The sequence below is a fragment of the Chrysemys picta genome, chromosome 5 (assembly GCF_011386835.1).
Source record: "Chrysemys picta bellii isolate R12L10 chromosome 5, ASM1138683v2, whole genome shotgun sequence".
Classification (NCBI taxonomy): Eukaryota; Metazoa; Chordata; order Testudines; family Emydidae; genus Chrysemys; species Chrysemys picta.
The window spans coordinates 15,421,861-15,443,204 of record NC_088795.1 but is presented as its reverse complement, the minus strand read 5'-3'; the positions used below and the strand labels follow the sequence as shown (position 1 = coordinate 15,443,204).

Below are 21,344 nucleotides of genomic sequence, written 5' to 3'. Positions count from 1 at the left end.
TTTGGGGTGGAGGAGGGGTGTGAGGGCTCCAGTTGGGGGTGCAGGCTCTGGGGTGGGGCTGGGGATGAGGGGTTTGGGGTACAGGAGTGTGCTCCGGGCTGGGACCAAGGGGTTCGGAGGGCGGGAGGAGGATCCGAGATTGGGCAGGCTGTTGGGGCACGGTGGGGGCTTAGGGCTGCAGACTCCGGCGGCACTTACCGCAAGCAGCTCCCGGAAGCATGTCCCTCCTCTGGCTCTGAGGTTAAGTCAAGCGGCTCTTCGCGCTGCCCCGTCTGCAGGCACCACCGCTGCAGCTTCCATTGGCTGGGAACCGCGGCCCCTGACTCTGACCCGCTCCCCTACTGGAGCTGAGGGCCGGATTAAATGGTCTGATGGGCCGGATGTGGCCTGCAGACTGTAGTTTGCCCACCCCTGCTTTAGACCTTATTAGTAAACGGAGGACTTCAATTTCCTATTTTGGTACTTTTCACTCTTATTATATTCAGATTGCAAGCAGCATGATTTCAAATGCTCATAAACTTCAGTCCAGAAATACCACTGTGATTAAGGATCTCACACATTTGTTTTAAATCCTGTCCTTATGGGGTTATAACTTAGCCACTCTTAATTCACTGATGAATATTTTAGCTTGTGTCCAGTTTCCCCCCTTCTCCCTCCTCCAAATATTTGGACACAAACTGAAATAGAGGTTGGTTGTAGGTTTGTTTTATTTTTTTAAAGTATTAGGTGTATTTGAGAGATTTACTTTGTAGTCCTGTCTACAAACAGACTTTGTCTTTTGGAAGAAGCATTAAATACAAACCTTAATAAGATTTACAGGGTCCTTTTGGTAAGACATTCTTTAAACATTAATGACTTCCCATAACTTTTCTTTAGTGCAGTTTGTTAGAAACTTCAGTTTATATGCAAATTGAATAAAGAAAAGTCAGTCCATCACACCTGGATTTATTACACACAATTTCCTCAATACCATTTTTAAAAAACGCTTTTTTCTTGGACAAAGTCCTTTGTAGTTTTATTGCCACTCATGCAGTACATGCAAACTGACTATGGCGTAAATAAGGTCCCCAGGGAGAGGGATTTCAGTAACAATGCCAGATGAGAAAATTTGGTCAACTTCACAGTGGGGCAGAAGTGTTTCAGTGACTGCCTTGTGATATATTAAGAGCAACAGAGGATTCCCAGGTGCTGAGAAACCACGGAGAAGCTATATGATTGCTGAATTTGCTATTTTATTGCGCTTGCAATTTTTAGGCCTTTATATGATGTTTCATACCCCTCTTTCTTTCCTTGAGCCTAAACAGGCTTTGGAATTTCATGTGATTGGGGCATAGCTCGCTCCTCTCTGGGTTTGTCTCGCACACTATGGAGCAGTGCTGCTGAGTCATCCGCTTGATTGTAAATTAAGATAGTGACTTACAGGGATACTTAGAAACACTAAATTAAATGAATCACTCTTGTCATTTCAGTTCATCCAGAACAGCTGCCTTCAAGGCCGTGGATTACTTTAAAAGAACGAGACCAAATTCTGCCCTCAGGTAACTTTTGTGGCCTTTCTCCCTCCTTTTCCGTCAATGCTTTGCTGACATTTGAAAAACACGTCAAATGTTTGTCCTTAACAGTATTAAGCATAAGTTTTATGTCTTTAAAATTTGGGTCAGTCTAAAAATAACAGCATATTTTTAAACTTTCTACAATTTATTCGATGGCAAAGATCTATTTAGATTATTGCTAACTGACTGCAATAATCTCTAAATCATACAGAGAATTAAAGTTTAAAAAAAAAAGCCGTAAACTGTTTTGGGTGCTTCCCTGTGCCAACAGTGCCCCCCCTCTAGGTGTTTTGTGCCACCGGATGAGAAGAATACCACAGGCTCGCCTGTACTTTTCACTTGGTGCAAAAGCAGTTACCTTCCCAAGGTCAGAGTTCAGTGTCTCCTAGGTGTACAGCCAATGACTGCCCTGATAAGGCAGATACCAAATTCAGTTTGACTTAAACCAAGGAAACTTTCATGACCGATTCACAGAAATAGTGAAAATCATAAAATAACTGCACACAAATACCACAGGCAACACCTCTAGACTGCTACTGAATGTAGTTCCAGAAGCTCTTGGCTCTGTTTTTGTTTTCCTTTCCTTCTCTCTGCTCCCCTGGTCCTTCAGCTGCAATAGGACAAGTACAGGAATGCCTGGTACTGAAGTTAGTTTGGTGCCCTCTGCTGCTGCTTGTACTGAACTGCAAATATCCACTTTAAGAAAAAAAAAATTAAAAATGGAACAGCTTTCCTTGGCCCAGTACAAGTTCCTCTCTCTCCTCCTTTTTTTTTCTTAATAAAATTGCTTGTTTTAGAACAAGAATACTTTTTTCTGTTCAAACCGAAATGCATTACTTTAGTGATAACACAATAGGGTTTCAGAGAATGATGTGGCTTCAGAATCACAGTATTGCACCAATGCCATTAGTGTAGCGAATAATTAAGGCTGCCAGTGATTCTGTTAAGGTTTCTTTTTTTAATAACAGAGGTATAGTTGTAACTCTCTGTAATATGGATGGAACATTGTCAGTGTTTTCTCCAAAAAGGTTATTCATGACATTTCTGCTATATTTAGCCTTCTGCTGGGCATGCATACATCAACTTCCTGTGCTGTTTAATTTTTTTTTAATTAACTAATCTCCTGCCTCCTTAAAGTAGCTAAAGCAATAGATATTAGCTCTCGGCTCAATTAGCAATCGTTTCCGCTATATTCCTTGCTTTTCCCAAACAAAAATCCTGTAGAGACCCTTGGCTCCTCCGGATTCTTGCTGAGTCACTAAAGTGCAAAACAAACCCTAAAATAGGGACCTGATTGACGTATCGGTTGCATTTACAACTCCCATTGATGTCAGTGGGAGATGCATGTGTGCACCAACCACTGTACTTTATTTTAACAATAGTTGTTTCCAGGTTTCAGTATGCCCAAAATGGGTAATAGTGCAAATGTGGCTAAGCAACTAAGAACTCTGCGAACAGTTACCTTTTCCACAAACAGATGCATAATTTGCACATGCAAGTGAGAGGTGCTTTTTCCCAGAGTTTAGCCTTGTATGCCAGTTGTTGGCTCAAAGGACTCCAGTTAATTAAACTCTTAGGGAAAAAACCCAGTGCTCTTATTGAGATATTGACTTACTCTCCAACACAGGGGAAGTAAGATACAATAATAGGTATCTTAAGAAAAAATACTATGTTTTATCTATATTCATCAGTAATCCCCTCTTATGTTTCCTCCTAGCTTCATTCACAGTTATGTGTTACAATGTGTTATGTGATAAATATGCCACCCGGCAGCTATATGGCTACTGCCCGTCCTGGGCATTAAATTGGGAGTATAGAAAAAAGGGAATCATGGAAGAAATCGTGAACTGGGATGCAGATATCATTAGTCTTCAGGTAACAGTAACAAAACAACAATCTTTTGGCTTTTATCTGAAAACAGAATACCACCTTTTGAGCCAATATTCTGTGCAAAGCATTTTATTCTAACTGTTAGTGGTGAACCTCAAAGTGTTCGTTACAGAATGTGTGCATAATTGCCTTGTTGTAATTTTAAAATGATAGAAAACTAGCTAAACTAATACATAACTTGCATTAGAATTTCTACTTATTATCTATAAGCCTCCTAAATATTTTACTACTTGGGTTGCTGAACATCAACAGGCTTTACTGAGTAAAGGAAGAAATTGTGTTTTAACCAAAAAGCTGTTTTCTCCAATCTCCTGTTGTGACTCCTATCCAGTGTAGCACTTGTGTATATGCTTAACTTCAAGCATGTGAGCAGTCCAGTTGAAATCAAAGGGGACTACACACACGCTTAAAAGTTAAGCCATGATCCGCTGAATTGGCACATATGTTGTTATCATGTTGGTAGGGGTTTATCCTAAGCGTTGAGTACAGTTAAGTGGTGCTGGCTTTAAAGATGATCTACTGTTTGTTTTTAAACAAGATATAGTGTATTATAAGAATAAAAACCATCACCCAGGAGGAAGAGAATAGCTGCTTGAATTCAAAAGCTGACACGAGCTGAGTAGCAGTGGTGTTTGGTGTCCAAGAAAATACATTGTTCTAGAATGGGGAGAACCCTTCAGTAAAAGAGAGCTCAAACATTAATGGCTGCTGCATACTAAGAATTTGTAACCTAGGAGACTATCCACTTTTTAGCTGTCAAAAAACAACTGGTGTGGTTTCCTGTTGATGTTCAGGACAACTTCTCAAAATACGCCTGCCACTTTTCCTTCTTAAAACGTCCTTTTAATTTTGATTTCCAGGAATCCCAATCTGTTTATCATACATCAGACAACTAGTCTAAAATGTGATATAATGTTCTGTGTAAGCAACATAAATGTGTGGTTTTGGCATCATATGCTTGTATTGGTTTTGTACATAGAGTGGTGGGAGTATTTACTTATTTTATTAACCTGTCACTGATTTTCTTCATTGTAATGTTAACTGTATTCAATTCCAGGAAGTGGAAACAGAGCAATACTTCACCCTCTTTCTGCCAGCATTAAAAGAGCGTGGGTATGATGGATTTTTTTCTCCAAAGTCACGTGCCAAAATCATGTCTGAGCAGGAGAGAAAGCATGTGGATGGCTGTGCAATATTCTTCAAAACTGAAAAGTAAGGGACAGCTTCACAGATATCTTCTTTTTTTTATAAATGTAAAGAATCAAACTGCAGCCCTGGAAACATTTTTCCTTAAGTTTGAAAAAAATTAATGAAACTATCAGTTTGCTGCAATGGGTGGCAACCAAATTAGTATGCTGGAAAGCTAAAAATTGAAATTAATGTGAAGGACATTTTTTTTTCATTGTCAAACAACAGCGTTGTGCTTCTGTTAGTGGTGTACTTACAATGGTACCTTTCCATTCACTTTGCAGATTATACACAAAATATTCCCCTCCAAGAAAGGGATATGAACTGAATTAATGGAATAGCTTCACTATATTGATACTAAGTTTCTAAAATCTACATACTATACAGGCAAAGACAGAGATTTTTACATCTAGAGGTTTGTTGCAGGCATAGGCCCACCGTCTGTATTCTGACTATAAAGTGGGTACACTTTTGTAATCTCTGTTTTGTGAAGAGAGCAATAGTTTTGTGCTTTAAATACCAGAAACTGTAGGTTGGGTGGGGAAAGCAGCGCTGTACGCAATCCTTTTCCTCCTTGTACAAAATCTCATGATCATTTGCCAATCTTACATCAATGAAACTTTATTCTCTCTGATTTATAGTGTGCTGGTGGTTATAACCTGCTGTAATTTAAGGTTATGTGATGCTTCCATTGTAACTCCAATTCATGCCTTTTTGGGTTGAAATGTTCCTCGTTTGGAATGGTTCAGGTAGTTTTGGATAAGGGTTGTCTGTGAGGGATGGATGCACAGAGATACTAAGAACAAATCTCAACACATCTCTACCATAACACCTATAAGAAATCAGAGCCATCATAGAATTGTCTCTCTGACCCTACATGTAGTCAACTTTCCTAGCTATAGTTTAAACAAAACAAATCTCTGAAAATAAATTGCACATATTTTACCTCATCCATTCTTCTTTTTTCCCTGGCCTTTTTTAGGTTGTATGCTTTTGGGGGCAAGTACCGTCTTTTAGAGTATCTGAGTGTGAGTGAGACAATAGGCCCCTGATCTCATTTGGCGCCTTTGGGAACTATACAGAGAATAATAAATTGGATGTTTATGGTAAACTTTAAAATGTTTCTAATGCAACTGCCTACTTATGGATAATGCTGTCCACATTTGCTATGTGTTTTGTCTTTACTTTTTACATTGGTGGGTTTTTTTGTTTTTTTGGGGTTTTTTTTTTTTACAGATTTACATTGGTGCAGAAGCACACAGTGGAGTTTAACCAGGTGGCAATGGCTAACTCTGAAGGATCAGAAGCTATGTTAAACAGAGTGATGACAAAGGACAACATTGGAGTTGCTGTGGTGTTAGAGGTGCACAAAGAATTATTTGGAGCAGGTCAGTATAACCACCACTGCTATCCTATGTATTGATAATGGGCAGTATTTGTTCAGATGTCTTTTTTTTATAAGTGAATTGCTCCTCTGTAGACCAGTCGTGTAAGATATTACTGCGTATAAGATTCTTGGCCAAATATTTGCAACGGAGCACTGTGCAGTAGACTACTTTGATGAAAGCTCTTGTAAAGTGGGAAATTTCATGGTCACTCTGAGATTAGATATGACACAAGTTGTTTTGAAAAATATATTTTTACTGTTTCACATCAAGACGTTTTAACAGGAGCGTCAGGCATTTGGTATTCTACTCAAGACTCTCATTCTTCCCTACTTTGATTTTACTTTACTTTTCCCCAGGCAGGAGTACAGACCTCTCTCCCAATAGCTGTTAGTGCTGTTCAACTTTTCATCCTGATGTGTCTCTTTCCTCTTCATTTAATCCTTCACGGCGTCTCTGTGGCAGTGCTGATGTTCCTAACTGGTTATCAAACAGTTTATTAATAAAGGATGATTAATTAGTGAAGTCTCACAAATGTAATTCAAAGAATCACATGACTCTTTTTTGTCACCTTCCAATTTTGTGGCCTTTTTTATGTAGCCCTGAAATTAGTAGGCAGTCTCTAAGTGCAATACAGGAAGTGTCTTTTAACTTCATCTCCTATCTAGTCTGTAGTCTCCGTTCTTAGGGAAGTAAAAGCCCGAGCTGTACTGTTTCAGCAATAGAACTCTTACTGCATGACCCTAACCAGGAGCTTGGCCTTTTCTTAGCGAACAAATTACTATACCAATAGGCAAGAACCAGTCTGAAAAACTTCTGCGTTCCTATGTTAAAACACTGAATGGTGAGGAATTTTAGGTGGCTTTCTGTGCTTCAATTTTATTCTATTAAGAAAACCCAAAATTCAGGTGGTTCCCCTCTAGTAGTTGGGGATTGATAATTTTTCAGGGTAGCAGTAGGTCTGACAATTTATCCCGTTGAGGGGGAAGGTGCAAGTGATGATGTTAGCAGTAGGGGTGAGTTGCCAAGGATACACAATTCCCAAGCAGTGTATTCCATAGACAGTCTGTGCTCTCACAGAAGTGGTGGTATACAACACAGCAGTGTTTATTGCACTGCTAAATAGGTAAGTAATTTTGTCACTGCTGTGGTTTGAGCTTTTATCTGCTGCTGTGAGTAATTCACATAATTGTACCAGTGTTTGGAAGACACAGCATGAATTATAGGTGACACTTAATTTAGTATCCTTTTTTTAGTACCCTTAGAAGGAGTTGTTTTAATTCTCTCAGATTAGACAGTCAATAGTCTTTCCAGTCACCATTTGCCTCATATATTCAAAAATTCGTATTATGAGACCAGTAACCAAATAAAGTTAATGTGAAACAAAATGTATTGCTAGTGTGGGATAGAGCTTTATTTGATTTGTTGCTAGACTTACCTTTTTTTCCAGTTGTGAAAGTAGGAGTATTTCTTTTCTATTTACCTACATTTCTAGCTGATACAGGAGTGGCAGAAATTTTGTGTTATTTGTAACGAGGTGGAATTGAATACATTCACCTAATTGACTTCTTAATAAAAACTTCTTTTAATCCAGGTATGAAGCCGCTTCATGCTGTGGACAAACAGCTGCTTATTGTGGCAAATGCCCACATGCATTGGGACCCTGAATACTCAGATGTAAAACTCATTCAGACTATGATGTTTGTCTCAGAACTGAAAAATGTCCTTGAGAAAGCCTCCATCAGGCCTGGCAGTCCAACAGCAGATCCTAATTCTATCCCTCTGGTGCTGTGCGCGGATCTTAACTCACTGCCCGATTCAGGTATTTAGAAATCGTTCATCATTTTCACTATTGTCTTTGTTCACTTTTGATTTTTATTAGAATGTTTGAGTCAGCCTTCCACCTGACATTTGTATGGTATGCCAGTATATCCATTATTATTATTATTGTGGAAAGCTTTCTTAATAAAATCCATTTGTGGTTCAAAATTCCCAAACCAGTTAATATAACTCCTCTATTTGAGCAGATATCAAATACTTTTCAGTATGTTGTTAGCACTTTAAGTACTGGTCATGTGCAAGATTTGGTAAATATTGAGTATAATCTAAAAAGATCTAGGGTTGATATATTTCAACTCAAGTTTGATATAGTAGTAGTAATTATTATGTATCAGAAGTGTGGTATGCCTGTTTTAGACTAAGAGCTTGAGGAGTGTTAATATTTAGGAATTCGGAGTTCATGGTTTATTGCACTCTGGGTGAAAAGCTGACAAAGTAAAATGAGGGCAGAAACTTGAGATGAATATACTATAGTACTTCTGACATTTAACTCTGTAATCAAGGAGAAATATACAAGAAAACTTACTTAGTGCTGGCTGCCACTGTACGGTTAATATTCTTACTGTGCTCAGGGTTTTGAAATGGTGATGCTGTCAAAAGCTGGCGGTGAGCCCTTTCATTATATAGATGCACTCAGAAAGTCAGACCTCAGTAAAGGAGACTTAAAAAGAAAACACACACACACTCTCACTCTCTCTCTCTCTCTCTCATTTGGAGACCATGATCTTTCAATGTGGTTCTTAACCGAAGGCAGGGTAGGCAACCTATGGCATGCGTGCCAAAGGCGGCACGCAAGCTGATATTCAGTGGCACTCACATTGTCTGGGTCCTGGCCACCGGTCCAGGGGGCTCTGCATTTTAATTTTATTTTAAATGAAGCTTCTTAAACATTTTAAAAACCTTATTTACTTTACATACAACAATAGTTTACTTATATATTATAGACGTGTAGAAAGACCTTCTAAAAATGTTAAAATGTATGACTGGCACGCGAAACCTTAAACCTTCATTAGAATAAAAGAAGACTCGGCACACCACTTCTGAAATGTTGCCAACCCCTGACCTAAGGTATTTAAATACTGTGCATGTTGTGTTTCAATAATTAATTAAAACAACTAATTGCATCTTTGTTTTGCAAACAGGTGTTGTGGAGTACTTAAGCAATGGCATAGTAGCTGACAACCATAAGGACTTCAAAGAGCTGCGTTACAATGAGTGTCTCATGAACTTCAGCGGCAGTGGAAAAAATGGGGCTTCTGAAGGAAGAATCACGCATGGCTTCCAGCTCAAGAGCGCTTATGAAAACAACTTGATGCCTTACACCAATTACACCTTTGATTTCAAAGTAAGGGGTGATCTACTGAATTTAATTTCTCTTGGACTGAAATTTACCGTGAGAATTACCAGGCTGGATCAGATCCAAGGTCCATCTAGTCCTCTGTCCTGTCTGTGAGAGTGGCCAGCATTAGATGCTTCAGAGGAAGGTGTAAGAATCTTGTAGTAGGCAGATGTGGGATAATCTGCCCCTCCAGCATTAGGTGTTATCCTAATCTCAAATACTTAAAGGTGGGCTTAATCCGTGAAGCTTGAGTCTAAATACTCCTTCCAGAATTCTGGATGTTCTTGTTATCCATATAAATGTCCAATCTCTTCCTGAATCAAGCCAAGTTACTGACTTCAATGACATTCTGTGGGCAGTTAGTTTCAGAGTCTAATTACATGTTGTGTGAAAAAGTACTTTATTTTACAGGCTTTGAATTTGCTACCTTTTAATTTAATTGAAAGTTTGCTTGTTCTTGTGTTATGAGACACAGTTTGCTCCAGCATCTCTTATTCTGACAGCTCAATCTCTGCTAGCACTTCATTTTTATGACCAACAAAGAGTGGGTTTGGAACAGGTATCTCACCAACATCTTTGGTGGTGAACACTGATACAAATAAATCATTTTAGCTTCTCACTGATTTCCATATCTTAATTGCACTCTCTAATCTAGTGTTCCAGCAACATCTAGTGTTCAATTTGTTTCACAGGCTTCCTGCTTCTGATATTTTTACAGAATTTCTTGTTGTTATTACCTTTTATCTATTTGCTCTTTGAATTCCATCTAATCCCTCTGAATTTCCTTCTTGCCTGTTGCCTACTGTAGTTATGCTTCTTGTAATCCTTTACTAGGTGTAGGTTTCCAAATTTTCAAGGACATCAATTTGTCTTGAATAATCTCTTGGACCTTGCTATCGAGTCATACTGGCTTACCACTCACCTTTCTGCTTCTCTTCTTGTTCAGCACCGTGTGTGTGCCTTTTGAGACTGTTCTGTCCTTATGTAACATCCAGGACAAATCTAAGGATTTTGTTTTCTTTACTTTTGATTTTGCAGCCTTTTTGACTGGTCCCTTCATTTTATTGCCTTCTCTCTTTTCTAAAGTTTAGTGTCACTGTGTTTGTTTGCTTTTTGGTACCATCCTTCCCCTTAGATTGTTGAATTTAATTATATTATGGTCACTATTATTTGGAGGCTCAGCTATTACTACTTGAATTGACTTATTTTGTGAGATGTTCAGGTAACTCGATTAAGAAACAGTACAACGAGGATGGAGGAGAGTACATTTTTAGAGGATTGAAAAAATTGCTTCTGAACGTGCATAGTTGGCATCTAAGGGCTTGTCTACATTACCCGCTGGATCGACGGGTAGCGATCGATCCAGCAGGGATCAATTTATCACGTCAAGACTAGCGCTTTCCCATCAACTCTGGTACCCCCACCAGGGCGAGAGGCACAGGCGGAGTCAACGGGAGAGCGTCAGCCGTTGACTTATCGCAGTGAAGACACTGTGGTGAGCAGATCTAAGTACGTCGACTTCAGCTACCTGAATAACATAGCTGAAGTTGCGTAACTTAGATCTTTCCCCCCTCCTCACCCTCCACAGTGTAGACCAGACCTAAGATTTTGACAATAACTTAAACTCCATGTCTTTGTGATGAGGAAGATGGAATAGTTCCTCTACCCAGCCTCATGGGTGCAGGGATTAAGGCGGTTGTATTAGCTGATGGTTTGACTATGTCCGCTATGAATGGCAAAGGGCTTTCCCCAAAAAACTGCCTTATTAAGGACAGGAAAAACTTCTTCAGGATGTCTAGTCAGTGTTTGCTCCATTTTGCAATAGTCTGGAAATTCTAAGCTCATGTAAAAAACTTCAAATTGAGTTACTTCATCTTATCAATAACTTTGCAAAGTTAGTCATCAAAATGTAGCCAAGTGTGCTTCCACCCTGTTAATGCAGCCTTCAGAAAACTGTCTCCAGCCAAACAGTAGCAACCACAAAAAGGGAAATGTGTCCGTTCACGTCCAGTGAGGAACTATTTAAATACTAAAATTATGCACAGATAATATATTTTAAAGTAAATTAAATGTAAAATACGTTCATTGACTGGTAATGCACAGTTAAAATAAAAAAGTAAAGACAGCCACATGAATTGTAAAAACATGCTTTTAACATCAAGGAGTGGGAGCTAGCAAGTGTGTACAGCTGTGCCAAATACATTTTAGGAAAATGTTAAACTATAACTTGTGACTTGTCCTCGTTTTAACAGAATGTTTCTCTCTCCTTTTAGGGTGTGATTGACTACATTTTCTATTCCAACACTCATATGAACGTGCTTGGTGTCCTGGGGCCTTTAGATCCTCAGTGGCTGGTTGAGAACAACATCACTGGGTGTCCACACCCTCACATCCCTTCAGACCACTTCTCACTGTTAACACAGCTCGAACTCCATCCTCCGCTCCTGCCTCTTGTCAACGGTGTACACTTACCTAACAGGAGGTAGTGGAGCCCTGCCCCTTTGAGGGCTGGGACCTGTTGTTATGGACCTGTACAGTTGTAAATCAAAGTATGTAGGAGTGAAGTATGGCCAACCTTAAGCTGCTTCTTCAAGCTCCTTTCATTGTGTGTTTTGATATGAGATTTTGCACATTTTGGTGCATGTTGGTATCATTTGGCACTAGGGCTGGAACCAAAGTATTATTCCCTTTCCAGGATTTTAATTTAATTTTTAAACTGGTAAGCTTATTGTTTCATTAGGAAGCTGTGTTTATAAAATGGGCAAATCAGATTCACAACTTGCATCGTAATCTATTCAAAATTAATGCTTTCTTCCAAATCACAGCACAACAAACCCTCCTTTTTTTAAAAGAAAAATAAACTGATAAATACAACACTTCAATCTGTTTCAGTTGTAAGGGAGAATAATTAGAAATACTATTTTACTGAACTCAAAATGGAGATCTGGGTTCTGCATCCAAAATTAATTTTGCACATTAGCAAAGCACTTAATATGTAACTGTAAATTATTAACAGTATAACCCTCCCCCCACATCTAGCTAATACTGGAAAACCAAAAATGGTTGCATACACATATTGAAGGGCTAAATCATCTCCTGGTGCAACTCCATTGACTACAATGGAATTATGCCATCAGAGGATTTGGACCTGAGCATTTAATGCCACAGAGAACTCTTGGTTGGCAGACATGGTGGTAACTTTCTTGGAGCTCTTTTTTTGGTTAAGAAATTCAGGAATTCGAACGGATGGTCTGTTTTGAGAGGTCTAACAGGGAAATCTCCCTACTTTGACAAACCATGATGGGAAACTTCTGCAATGAAGGTTGGGAACAGGATTTAGAAGCATAAAATTAAGAAATTGCACTCAAAATATCAGCTGCAAGTTTTCTTATTGGTGAGTTCTGGAAGAGCAAATACGTTCCAACTCAATCTATAGGTTCCCGTTTCTAATGTTCAGTTGCAAAAATGATCAACTTTGGATTGGAGGTACTGGTTAAGCTAAGGTACAGGAAAAAAAACCCACTGGAAATGATCTTACTTCTATCTCCAAAGTGAAGGTTAAATAGCTGTCTAGGTGCTTTTTTGTGTGTGTGTGTGGGGGGGGGGGGGAGTGGTAGCCATAATCATTCCTTGGATTATTTTTTCCTGACCCTAGTTGCCAAATAGCCATCGTATGCTTTTAATACTTTGTTTTTGTTTTCAGTCCAGGTTGAATTAAAAAGCTGCTGGTTCATTCCCAACTGTTAACGCTCTTTAGCTGTGTTGGAAATCTTCCTTTTTACGCTCTAAGGGGCCAGTTCAAAACGTTGTGCCTCAAGAGGCAGTAAACATAATGCAATTTTCTGAAAGAAATTGGTTGGCTGCTTAATGTTTAAAAAAATATATATATGGCACCGTAATAGGAAAAGGTTGTGTCTGTGTTTTTAAGTTTTTCTTTATTCTGCTTTTTTGCTGCTATAAGATTTTCTTGAATTTATATTTTAAACTTTTCATGCACTTTACTGTTTCTAGTCTCAAAATGTGATATTTTTAATAAAAAAGAATTTTTCCATTTATGTGAATGAAATTTTTAAACAGATAAATAGCCTATATTTATGTCTCATTCATAGATTTAAAAAGGGTCACCTTTAAATTGTTAAATTAGTTTTAAATACTAAGGAGCAATCTTCTGCCTTGCAAAACTAATACTTTTGCCTGTTCCACCATTCTTTAATTATACATTTCCTTCCTCATTGTTTTCATAGAAAATCAGGCTCTAGTAGAAAATGTTCCCTGTATTTGTTTGGGGGTGGGATGGGATGCAGCAGTTGGTTCAATGAAACCACAACTCCCTTTCCAAAGTGCCTTGGAATGGAGGCATCACCCGTCATCCAATATAAAATTGGAAGTTATTGTAGTTGAGTGAAATTTAATATAAATAAAAAATGTTGTGCAGCACAAGAAAACCCAACCAACCAATAAACAAAAAACAAAAACCCTTTTAAAGATTTTCCTCTAGGTGCAGGTATCTCTTTTTATATACCTCAAGTGTTCAAGGCCTAGGCATGCATATAAATTGAAAAAATAAGTAGCATATAGTACTGGAAAGTAGAATAGCATGAAAAACTTAATTTTGTGGACATTACCTTTTTGTAATCAGCTACTGTATTCTTTTTTTGTTTGTTTTTCTTTTGGAGGGGTGGGTTCTCTGCTCTGGAGATATGCACTAACAAACCATTTTCCTCCTTTCATACACGCATGTTAACTAGCAATGTGAGCAATATTTCCTACCATACTTCACTCCCAATATTTTTGAGATGTTTGTATAAAATGGAATTTAAAGTTCACCTATGATTGTATATGAACTGCAGAGGAGCCTGTTTATAAATAAATTTAAAAAAAAAAACACAATCTTTTGTAGTGTTGGGGGAAAATAAAAAAATTGGGCAACAGAAACAGCTTAAGTTTTATTTTCTTCTGATTCATAATTAATTTGAGGCACTCTGTTGCAGGAAGGTGTTTAATTGGGTTTTCTCTGCTTCAAAATGCATTCTTCAGAATGTCCATTATCCTGTTACTTAAAAAAAAAAAATGTAATTGACATTGCACAAAAACTTTTATGTTGAAATGGGTATTGTTTGTGTTAGTTGGCCCACATACCTGAGGATGTTCATCCTAATTTCATGTGTGTGGTTCTCTCCTTCCCCCCCCCACTCTCCCGCTGTGTTGCCTTTTTTTAACAGAAGGGGCAGTATCTGTATTGAGCTTCCATTTCCGGTGATCAGAAATGCTGCTGTCCTTAGTGTTTTTGTTTAAAATACAGAAAATCTGGAACTCTGTCAATAATAAACTTAAGATGAATGACACCTTTAGATAAAAAACATGCATGCGCATTATCCAAATGTCGATATACATTACCATATGTGTCTAGAGTGGAAACTCATGGCTTTAAGTAGAAAACCTACACGTTCGAAGTCTAGCTTTTCCGCAGTTGTGATTCTTCTGATTGCGAAAACTGAAAACTCAGTACTCTATACGGTAGAGGGGTATGTGTGTGTGTGTTTGTTTTGGGAGGGGGAGCAGGCAGGGAAGAGGAATCTGGGCAAGTGATATCACTAATTTCACAATAGATAAATGTACAACAATACACACAATTATTCTCTCCATCACTGATGCTTGTCTCATAGCTTTAAACATTGGGAACACTGCAGCAGCCTCAGGACTGGTCACAGGAAAAAAAGTTCAAATTCACATACTGCTCCTTGCTTAGTTGGTTTTGTTTTAAAAATATTGTGCCTGGTGTCAACTTTTAAGCAACAGCACTGCCTAAAGGAAGCAGAGAAAAAAATCGAACACCGTTCTACAGGCAACTTTTTAAAATTCGATATGGTAAATCTGTTAGATATGAGGTTTTGTGTGTATATAAAAAAATTTTGTACAATGTAGCTGAATATTTTTGTTTCATTATTTTGATGTAAGGAGTGTGAACATTTTGTGTACCACACGTTGAAGTCAGGTATGGCACAATGGGTTCTGAGACCAGCTTTTCTTCCCATTTGCCTTGTTCAAAGCTTTTTTTCTTTCTTTCTGTTTCTAGCATTCATCAAGAAAATACTTCATTTTACCAATAAGCGTACTATGTGTTTGAAGCCACTCTTATTTCTAGTCGGCAGAAATATAAAACCCTTTTTCTTGTTGGTTCCGACTACTCCTTGTTATTCTATGTTTATAAACCGTAGCCAAAATCTTCAGTCCCTTAAAATCTTCAAAAGCACCTACCCCCGGGTTGGCCTAACTCTGTTCCCAGGATTTCACCATTGACTTCAATGGGGACGGAGTCAGGCCAATGCTGAGAAAGTCTGGAAAATCTCCCATCCTGGGTCGTTTTGAGTGAGGCTCCTCTCTGCAGGGTCATGGCCAGATGCCGGAATTACAGTGGCCTGTTTTTCCAAGGTGCTAAGCAACTGCAGCTCCCATTTACTTCACACTTTCTGAAAATTCAGGCCAGTTACATTTTGGTGTCTGAACATGATTTTAGGAGCTTAACTTTCAGCACCTCGTTCTGAAGTCTTTGACCTAAATCTTAAAGGCTCATATCACTTGATTCCACGGGGACTAAGTTTGGTGAGGGGATCACAGGTATGGAGTATAGAGAGGAGACAAGCTATAAAAGTTGGTTTAAATTCAAGGTTACTCTGTTTTGGTCGCACGTAATGTATGAGGGAAATATGCTGGGTAACTTTGGGCATTTACATCCGTTCAAAGATTTCTTAAATCACTAGTGCATTAGTAATACTCTTTCCATAATCTATTAAACTGAGACGAGGAAGGTGTGGGCAGTTAATATCAAAGATCAGATTTAAACCCAGCAACTGAAGTGACTACATTTCTGTTATAATTCTTGGCTTTTGGCATCAAAACTTGGTTTGGCAAGATACTTGGCATACAAGATTTAGTAGTGGAAGGGGTTTTTTAAATACTAATTATCAAACAATATTGATTAGATTGCTATTTAAATATCACAAAGGATTAGTTTGATATAGCCTCGAATTCATATAAATTTAAAAAGGAAGTTGTAATAGTCATTAATCTTCAAATAAATGTTTTTTTAATGGCTTGAGTATTGTACAGATTTACATGGTTAATCTAGTATCAGTTATTCTGTACTGCCATGTAGATATTCTTTATTTACAAAAATCTAACTTCACAAAAACAAGGGAATGTTACATTTTAAGATTACATTCTGGAATGACACTTCATCTTCTATATTGGGAGATGACAGGTTGACACATATGTACTTGGAGCATTCTCACTGTTAGGAGATGTCTAAGCATGACTAAGTGAGGAAAGTGATGTGTCCTGCTTGTGTTGAAGTTTAAATTGCCTTACTCTTTTGAGTTTCAGTGCTCTCTCTATTATTTTTGTGATTTGATCCTCTGAAGTTTTTAATACACTAGAAAACTCTCCTAGAAGTGTGTGAATGACTCAATAGACTATACAGTATTTGTGTAAGTATACATTTAGGAACCTGAGTGGTCCATCAAGTACTTGATCTGTTTGATCAGTCTGCAGTAGGAAGCCATTAAGCTAAAATCAATCCTTTTAAAAACATGGAGCCAGACAGCATAGTTTGCGAGACTGGTAATGGGATAGCGAGCTGTTTACCTGGATTACCATTTCAGCTGTGATTGCTTTTACACAATATTCATAAATTGAGTTGCCTGCTAGGAGGAGAAGTGACACCAAGGGAGACATGCTGGTCAATGGGAGTTTTGACATTGACTTCAGTAGGGGAAGGATTTCACAGCAATTGTCCAGGTTATAAAACCACCACCCTTGCTAAAAATTTAACATCTGGATTGATCGTCTGAAATATTAATGGCTGAATACATGCAACAATTGGATTATTTCCTCTTTCCTGTAGAGGTGGTCTGTCCAGAACATCATTGAGACGTCTTGGCAGAGCAACATAGGGAAGCGTTAATCGCCACTACTTGTACAGATGACTCAATTTGTTGGTACCGGAGAGAGGGGACGTTAAAGGGATTATTAAAAATAGCTGAATAAGTTAGCTGAACACTGGCAACAGTGGAAAGTGCACTGTTACGGTCTGGGTCTGCTAAATTCATAATGTGAAAGTCATTCCATGTTAGATCTGTAAATATTTTGCAAGAATACAGTAAAAAAAAAAATCAGTAAAAAGTTTTCTATATTAACAGCTTTAAAAAACCCAAAACGTTTCTGGAGTCTTTATGCCAAGTGTCAGCATAGAAATGACTTTCATAAGTTTATAAACACTTTACAATGAGTTTTACATATGTACCCCAACCACTGTTATAACTGATTGGTGGGGATATTAAAATGCTGAACTCTAAACTGGTGCATCTTCATCCTGTGTAGTAGTGAGGACATTTTGTACTGATATTTACCAGACTTTATTTACATTCAAAATCACTGGGAGAAAAAATGATAAAAGTTGAGGACGTTGTCTTTGAAAGTGATTAGAAAAGTGACTAACATCTTAGCTAATCTTAAAACATGATATACAAAGTAAGCTTGGCTGGATTGGTTTGGCTGGAAGATAAAATACTTCAGGGACAGCTGTTCTTGATGTAGATTCTAAAATAAGTGTGAAGTTGGGGAAATACAATTGTATTTTAATACAATGTATTTGAACAATTTTGATGGCAAAACATGCCAAGTGATATGACTCTTTTCAGCATAGTACAGTGTGTTTAGCTTGCAAAGTCCTTCACTGTTTTAGTAATGAGAGGTGGAGCGATTCTGATATTACTTGGCCTCATCCTTTTGTTAAACTGTTTCCAAGAGTAAGACATTTACTAAGTTCTTCTTTGTCTCCATATTTCTTTTTGTTTTAAAGCAAAGAATCATGGTGGCTCTCTTTACAAGTGACATTGTTAATCTTATTTTGGCTTTGTTTTCCATTTTTAATTATTGTGTAGTATGGTTTTTCCAAGCAATTAAAGTGTTGTGTGCACCATGTTATCAAAATTTGCCTGTAATTCACTCAACTCATAAGTTTGACTGGATCAGTGGTGATATAAGCGCAGGCTTTGGTTTTATTGTTTGTTTTGTTTTTGTTTTTTGTTTTGAAAATTAGACAATGGGAGTATAATGCCCCTAGGTACATGAACTCTGTCTGGGTAATCTGAAACTGCGCTGTCATTTTTCTGTACAAATCTGTTAAAATACAGTTTTCCCATTTGATGAAAATTCGAACTAAGCAAACTTTTCCCGAATCCTGACTCAGCTCTGCGTTTGAACAGCTACATTATTGCACATAGGAAACATGAATTAAGTGCCAATCCTGCTCCTGATGAGGTCTTATTTGAGTTTTGCCTTGACTGCAATGGGAACCAGCTCAGGCTCACAGTCTGCATTGAATGCACATTTCTTAAACACCAGCTTCTAGGAGTGCGGGGGGGGGGGGAGGAGGGGGTGCACTTTTGAGATTCTGTACAGTTGTCCTAATGCAACAAATTCTTGGATTTTGGAAAAGTTTTCATAAATGCACCACTGGATTCTGGTTTTTCTCCTTTCTGGTAATACACCGAGTCATAGGTTAAATGGGCCTCTGGCCTCAAATATAACCTGCTTAACCATATAATCTTAAATAAGTGCCAACTGAGGGAATCTGTAGGGGGATTTGCTTTACTGTGAATCCTGCCAATTACATTTTCATAAGAAAAATATTCTCCTCTAATCTTTAAATTTTGCAAACATTGTTTCATACACAGTTCAGGTGTCTCATTGAAACTACATGGGGGTGTATACATATCTTCATCTAATGGTTGAAAAGCAAAGCAGTTGATTTTTAGACCTGAGCCAAAAAGCTTATTCAACTTTTCGCACAAAATAATTGCAAAACTATTGACCTTCCTCCAAAACAATCAGTTGGTTCTCTCCATATTTAAGTAATTTTTAAAAATGCAAATGATTTTTTTATTTAAAAAAAAGTTTTTCTTTAAAAGAAACAAAGTGCCATGCTTCAACTGACTTCACTGAACCAGTCCATTGAATTCCATGTCATTCATAATTCTACTTTTTATCGTGAGACTGTCAGACAGAAATCACCAGCTCTTTGTTTTGTTTATTAGTTTACCATCCAATGAGGTGGGAACTCTTAATTACACAGCTCAGTTGAGGTATTTTGTGCAATATATACTGTACAACATGTATGTGCAAGAGATAGAGGTTTTACTTTTACAAAAAAAATGAATACAAAATGAAGACAGTAACTGTACTAAGCAGTCTTGCCTTTTTAATCTTATGGCAGCTCAGAAGGGAGGTGCTGAAAACCTTGAACTATTGTTGTCAAATCAGATGACAAAATACGCTTTTTTTTTCCTTCTATTACAGAAATTGGGTACTGATCACACATGATGTGTATAGGGCTAAATATCTGCTTGTTTGTTTGTTTCTTTGCACCTGTGTACTTTTATTTCCCTCTGTAGGCAATAAACGGCCATTTTGCAACTGCATTTTCTGTCCTGTTTTTGTTTCTACCCTTGAGCATTGTTGTATATATCACAAAAGTAGTTGGGAGGGCGAGGAGCTGGATGTTGGCACATGGCCCTTACTGTTGCTACTTTCTGCTCTGCATCAAATTGTACATCTCGGTGTTTACAATTAAGTGGCTGCTTCTGGACACGCTGTGGGTGGGGAGGAGAGACTGCCTGGATAACGGAGTCCGATCCAAAACCTGTTGAAGTCCGTGAGAGTTTCTCCATTTAATTCTGTGGGTTTTGGACTGTTCTATGCTTTGAGAGATAAGAGGTGTAATGATGTGACTGTCTAGTATCTAATAATCAGGTTTTAATACAAAAGCCACATCCAGTTCTTGCATGTGTAAAGGTTAACCATTAAAGGTTCTGCAAGTTCTTGAGTATGTGTGCGAGTGAATGATTAGCCCTGGAATTGGGATTTACTAGATATTTCTATTGAAACACAGAGGATGAGCATCCGGCTCAGTCCCTTTGTAGCTGGTTTGACTGTGTGGTGCTGACAGGGTAAAATACTGAACTAACACACACAAGTGTTACAGAGTGACACAAGCAGATATCACCGTGATGCACATGTGCAGTAGATCTGCAAAGGTGCCATTTTTTAAAGTGCGCCACGACACTTGCTAGGCTACAGCGGCTCACAACCAAGTGCAAGTCTTCAGTTTATCTTCCTTCGGTCAAGAAATCCTGTTTCTTAGTGCTAAAAGGTGAAGTGTGTCCCTCCCCTTTCCACTGTGAAGAGTACCAATTCACTACACTGCTTCTGTCCAGCATGTGTACATCAGAAGCTAGGAGTCGGAAGTATCTCTTGTTACTGTTCTGTAGCGCCCGTTCACAGTGCTAGAAGGAAGGGTGGCTTATTGTCGTCAACAGTGATGCCATTGTGCGAGCAGTGGCAACGTTTTTTAATCTCACTGATACAGGTTCAGTGCTTGTGGAAGTTTACAGGGTCTAGAAGCAGTAGCACCCACCAGCACAAGGGTTTTGACTATTTGTATTACAGTATACCCTCGGGGCCCGTACTGAGATCAGCGGTACATGCATTGTGGCACCTGCACATGGAGATGGACTGTTTCTTCTGCTTAGACTGCAAGCTGTGGAGGGCAGTATGGTCCTCATTTAAACTACTGGATGAATGGAAGCGCAGGGAATAAGTGACTTTTCCCAGATGTCACAGGGAGCCTGGAGTCCCAGTCCAGTGCTTGAACTTTCTGGCCTTGGCCTGTAACTAGATAGCAGACTTTTTATAAATGCATTCTTCTGATTGCTGCTGGGCTTTTCCTGCTTCATTTTTGACCCAGCAGTCACCTTGTGATATCCTGCCTTTTTCGAGAGATTAGCTATTAATGTGGTGGCTAAGGAGTCCCAGGAGAGCAAACGGTACTATTTAAAGTCCAATGTCAATGCAACTTTTAACATGGTGACTTTTTTTTTTAAGGTCTGACGTCTCACAACCTGCTGGGACCAGAGTCCCAACTTTCCAGTGATATCAAGCATTTGTTTCTCAACTGGATGGCTCATGTGGTATCAGACCTTGTGTTATGCTTATAAGAAGCACACAGGATCTTTTTTAGGGGACAGACAATACGCCGCATTTATTGGAAATACAACAATTAGCATCTGCACTCAATCAGACCCACACACA

At 38.5% G+C, this 21,344-nt stretch overlaps 1 protein-coding gene across 2 annotated transcripts in view; it reads left to right on the top strand.

The window, feature by feature from the left end:
- The window catches only part of CNOT6L (CCR4-NOT transcription complex subunit 6 like), a 64,697-nt gene extending 45,022 nt beyond the window's left edge, over nt 1-19,675 (top strand). For both annotated transcript variants that reach the window (XM_065597479.1, XM_065597480.1), the window contains exons 6-12: nt 1,470-1,538; nt 3,271-3,428; nt 4,501-4,655; nt 5,868-6,019; nt 7,611-7,838; nt 8,998-9,200; nt 11,468-19,675. In XM_065597479.1, coding sequence (XP_065453551.1) covers nt 1,470-1,538; nt 3,271-3,428; nt 4,501-4,655; nt 5,868-6,019; nt 7,611-7,838; nt 8,998-9,200; nt 11,468-11,680 — 1,178 coding nt within the window. In that variant the 3' untranslated portion in view covers nt 11,681-19,675. The remainder of the gene's footprint in view (nt 1-1,469; nt 1,539-3,270; nt 3,429-4,500; nt 4,656-5,867; nt 6,020-7,610; nt 7,839-8,997; nt 9,201-11,467) is intronic.
- Nucleotides 19,676-21,344: the final 1,669 nt, after the last annotated feature.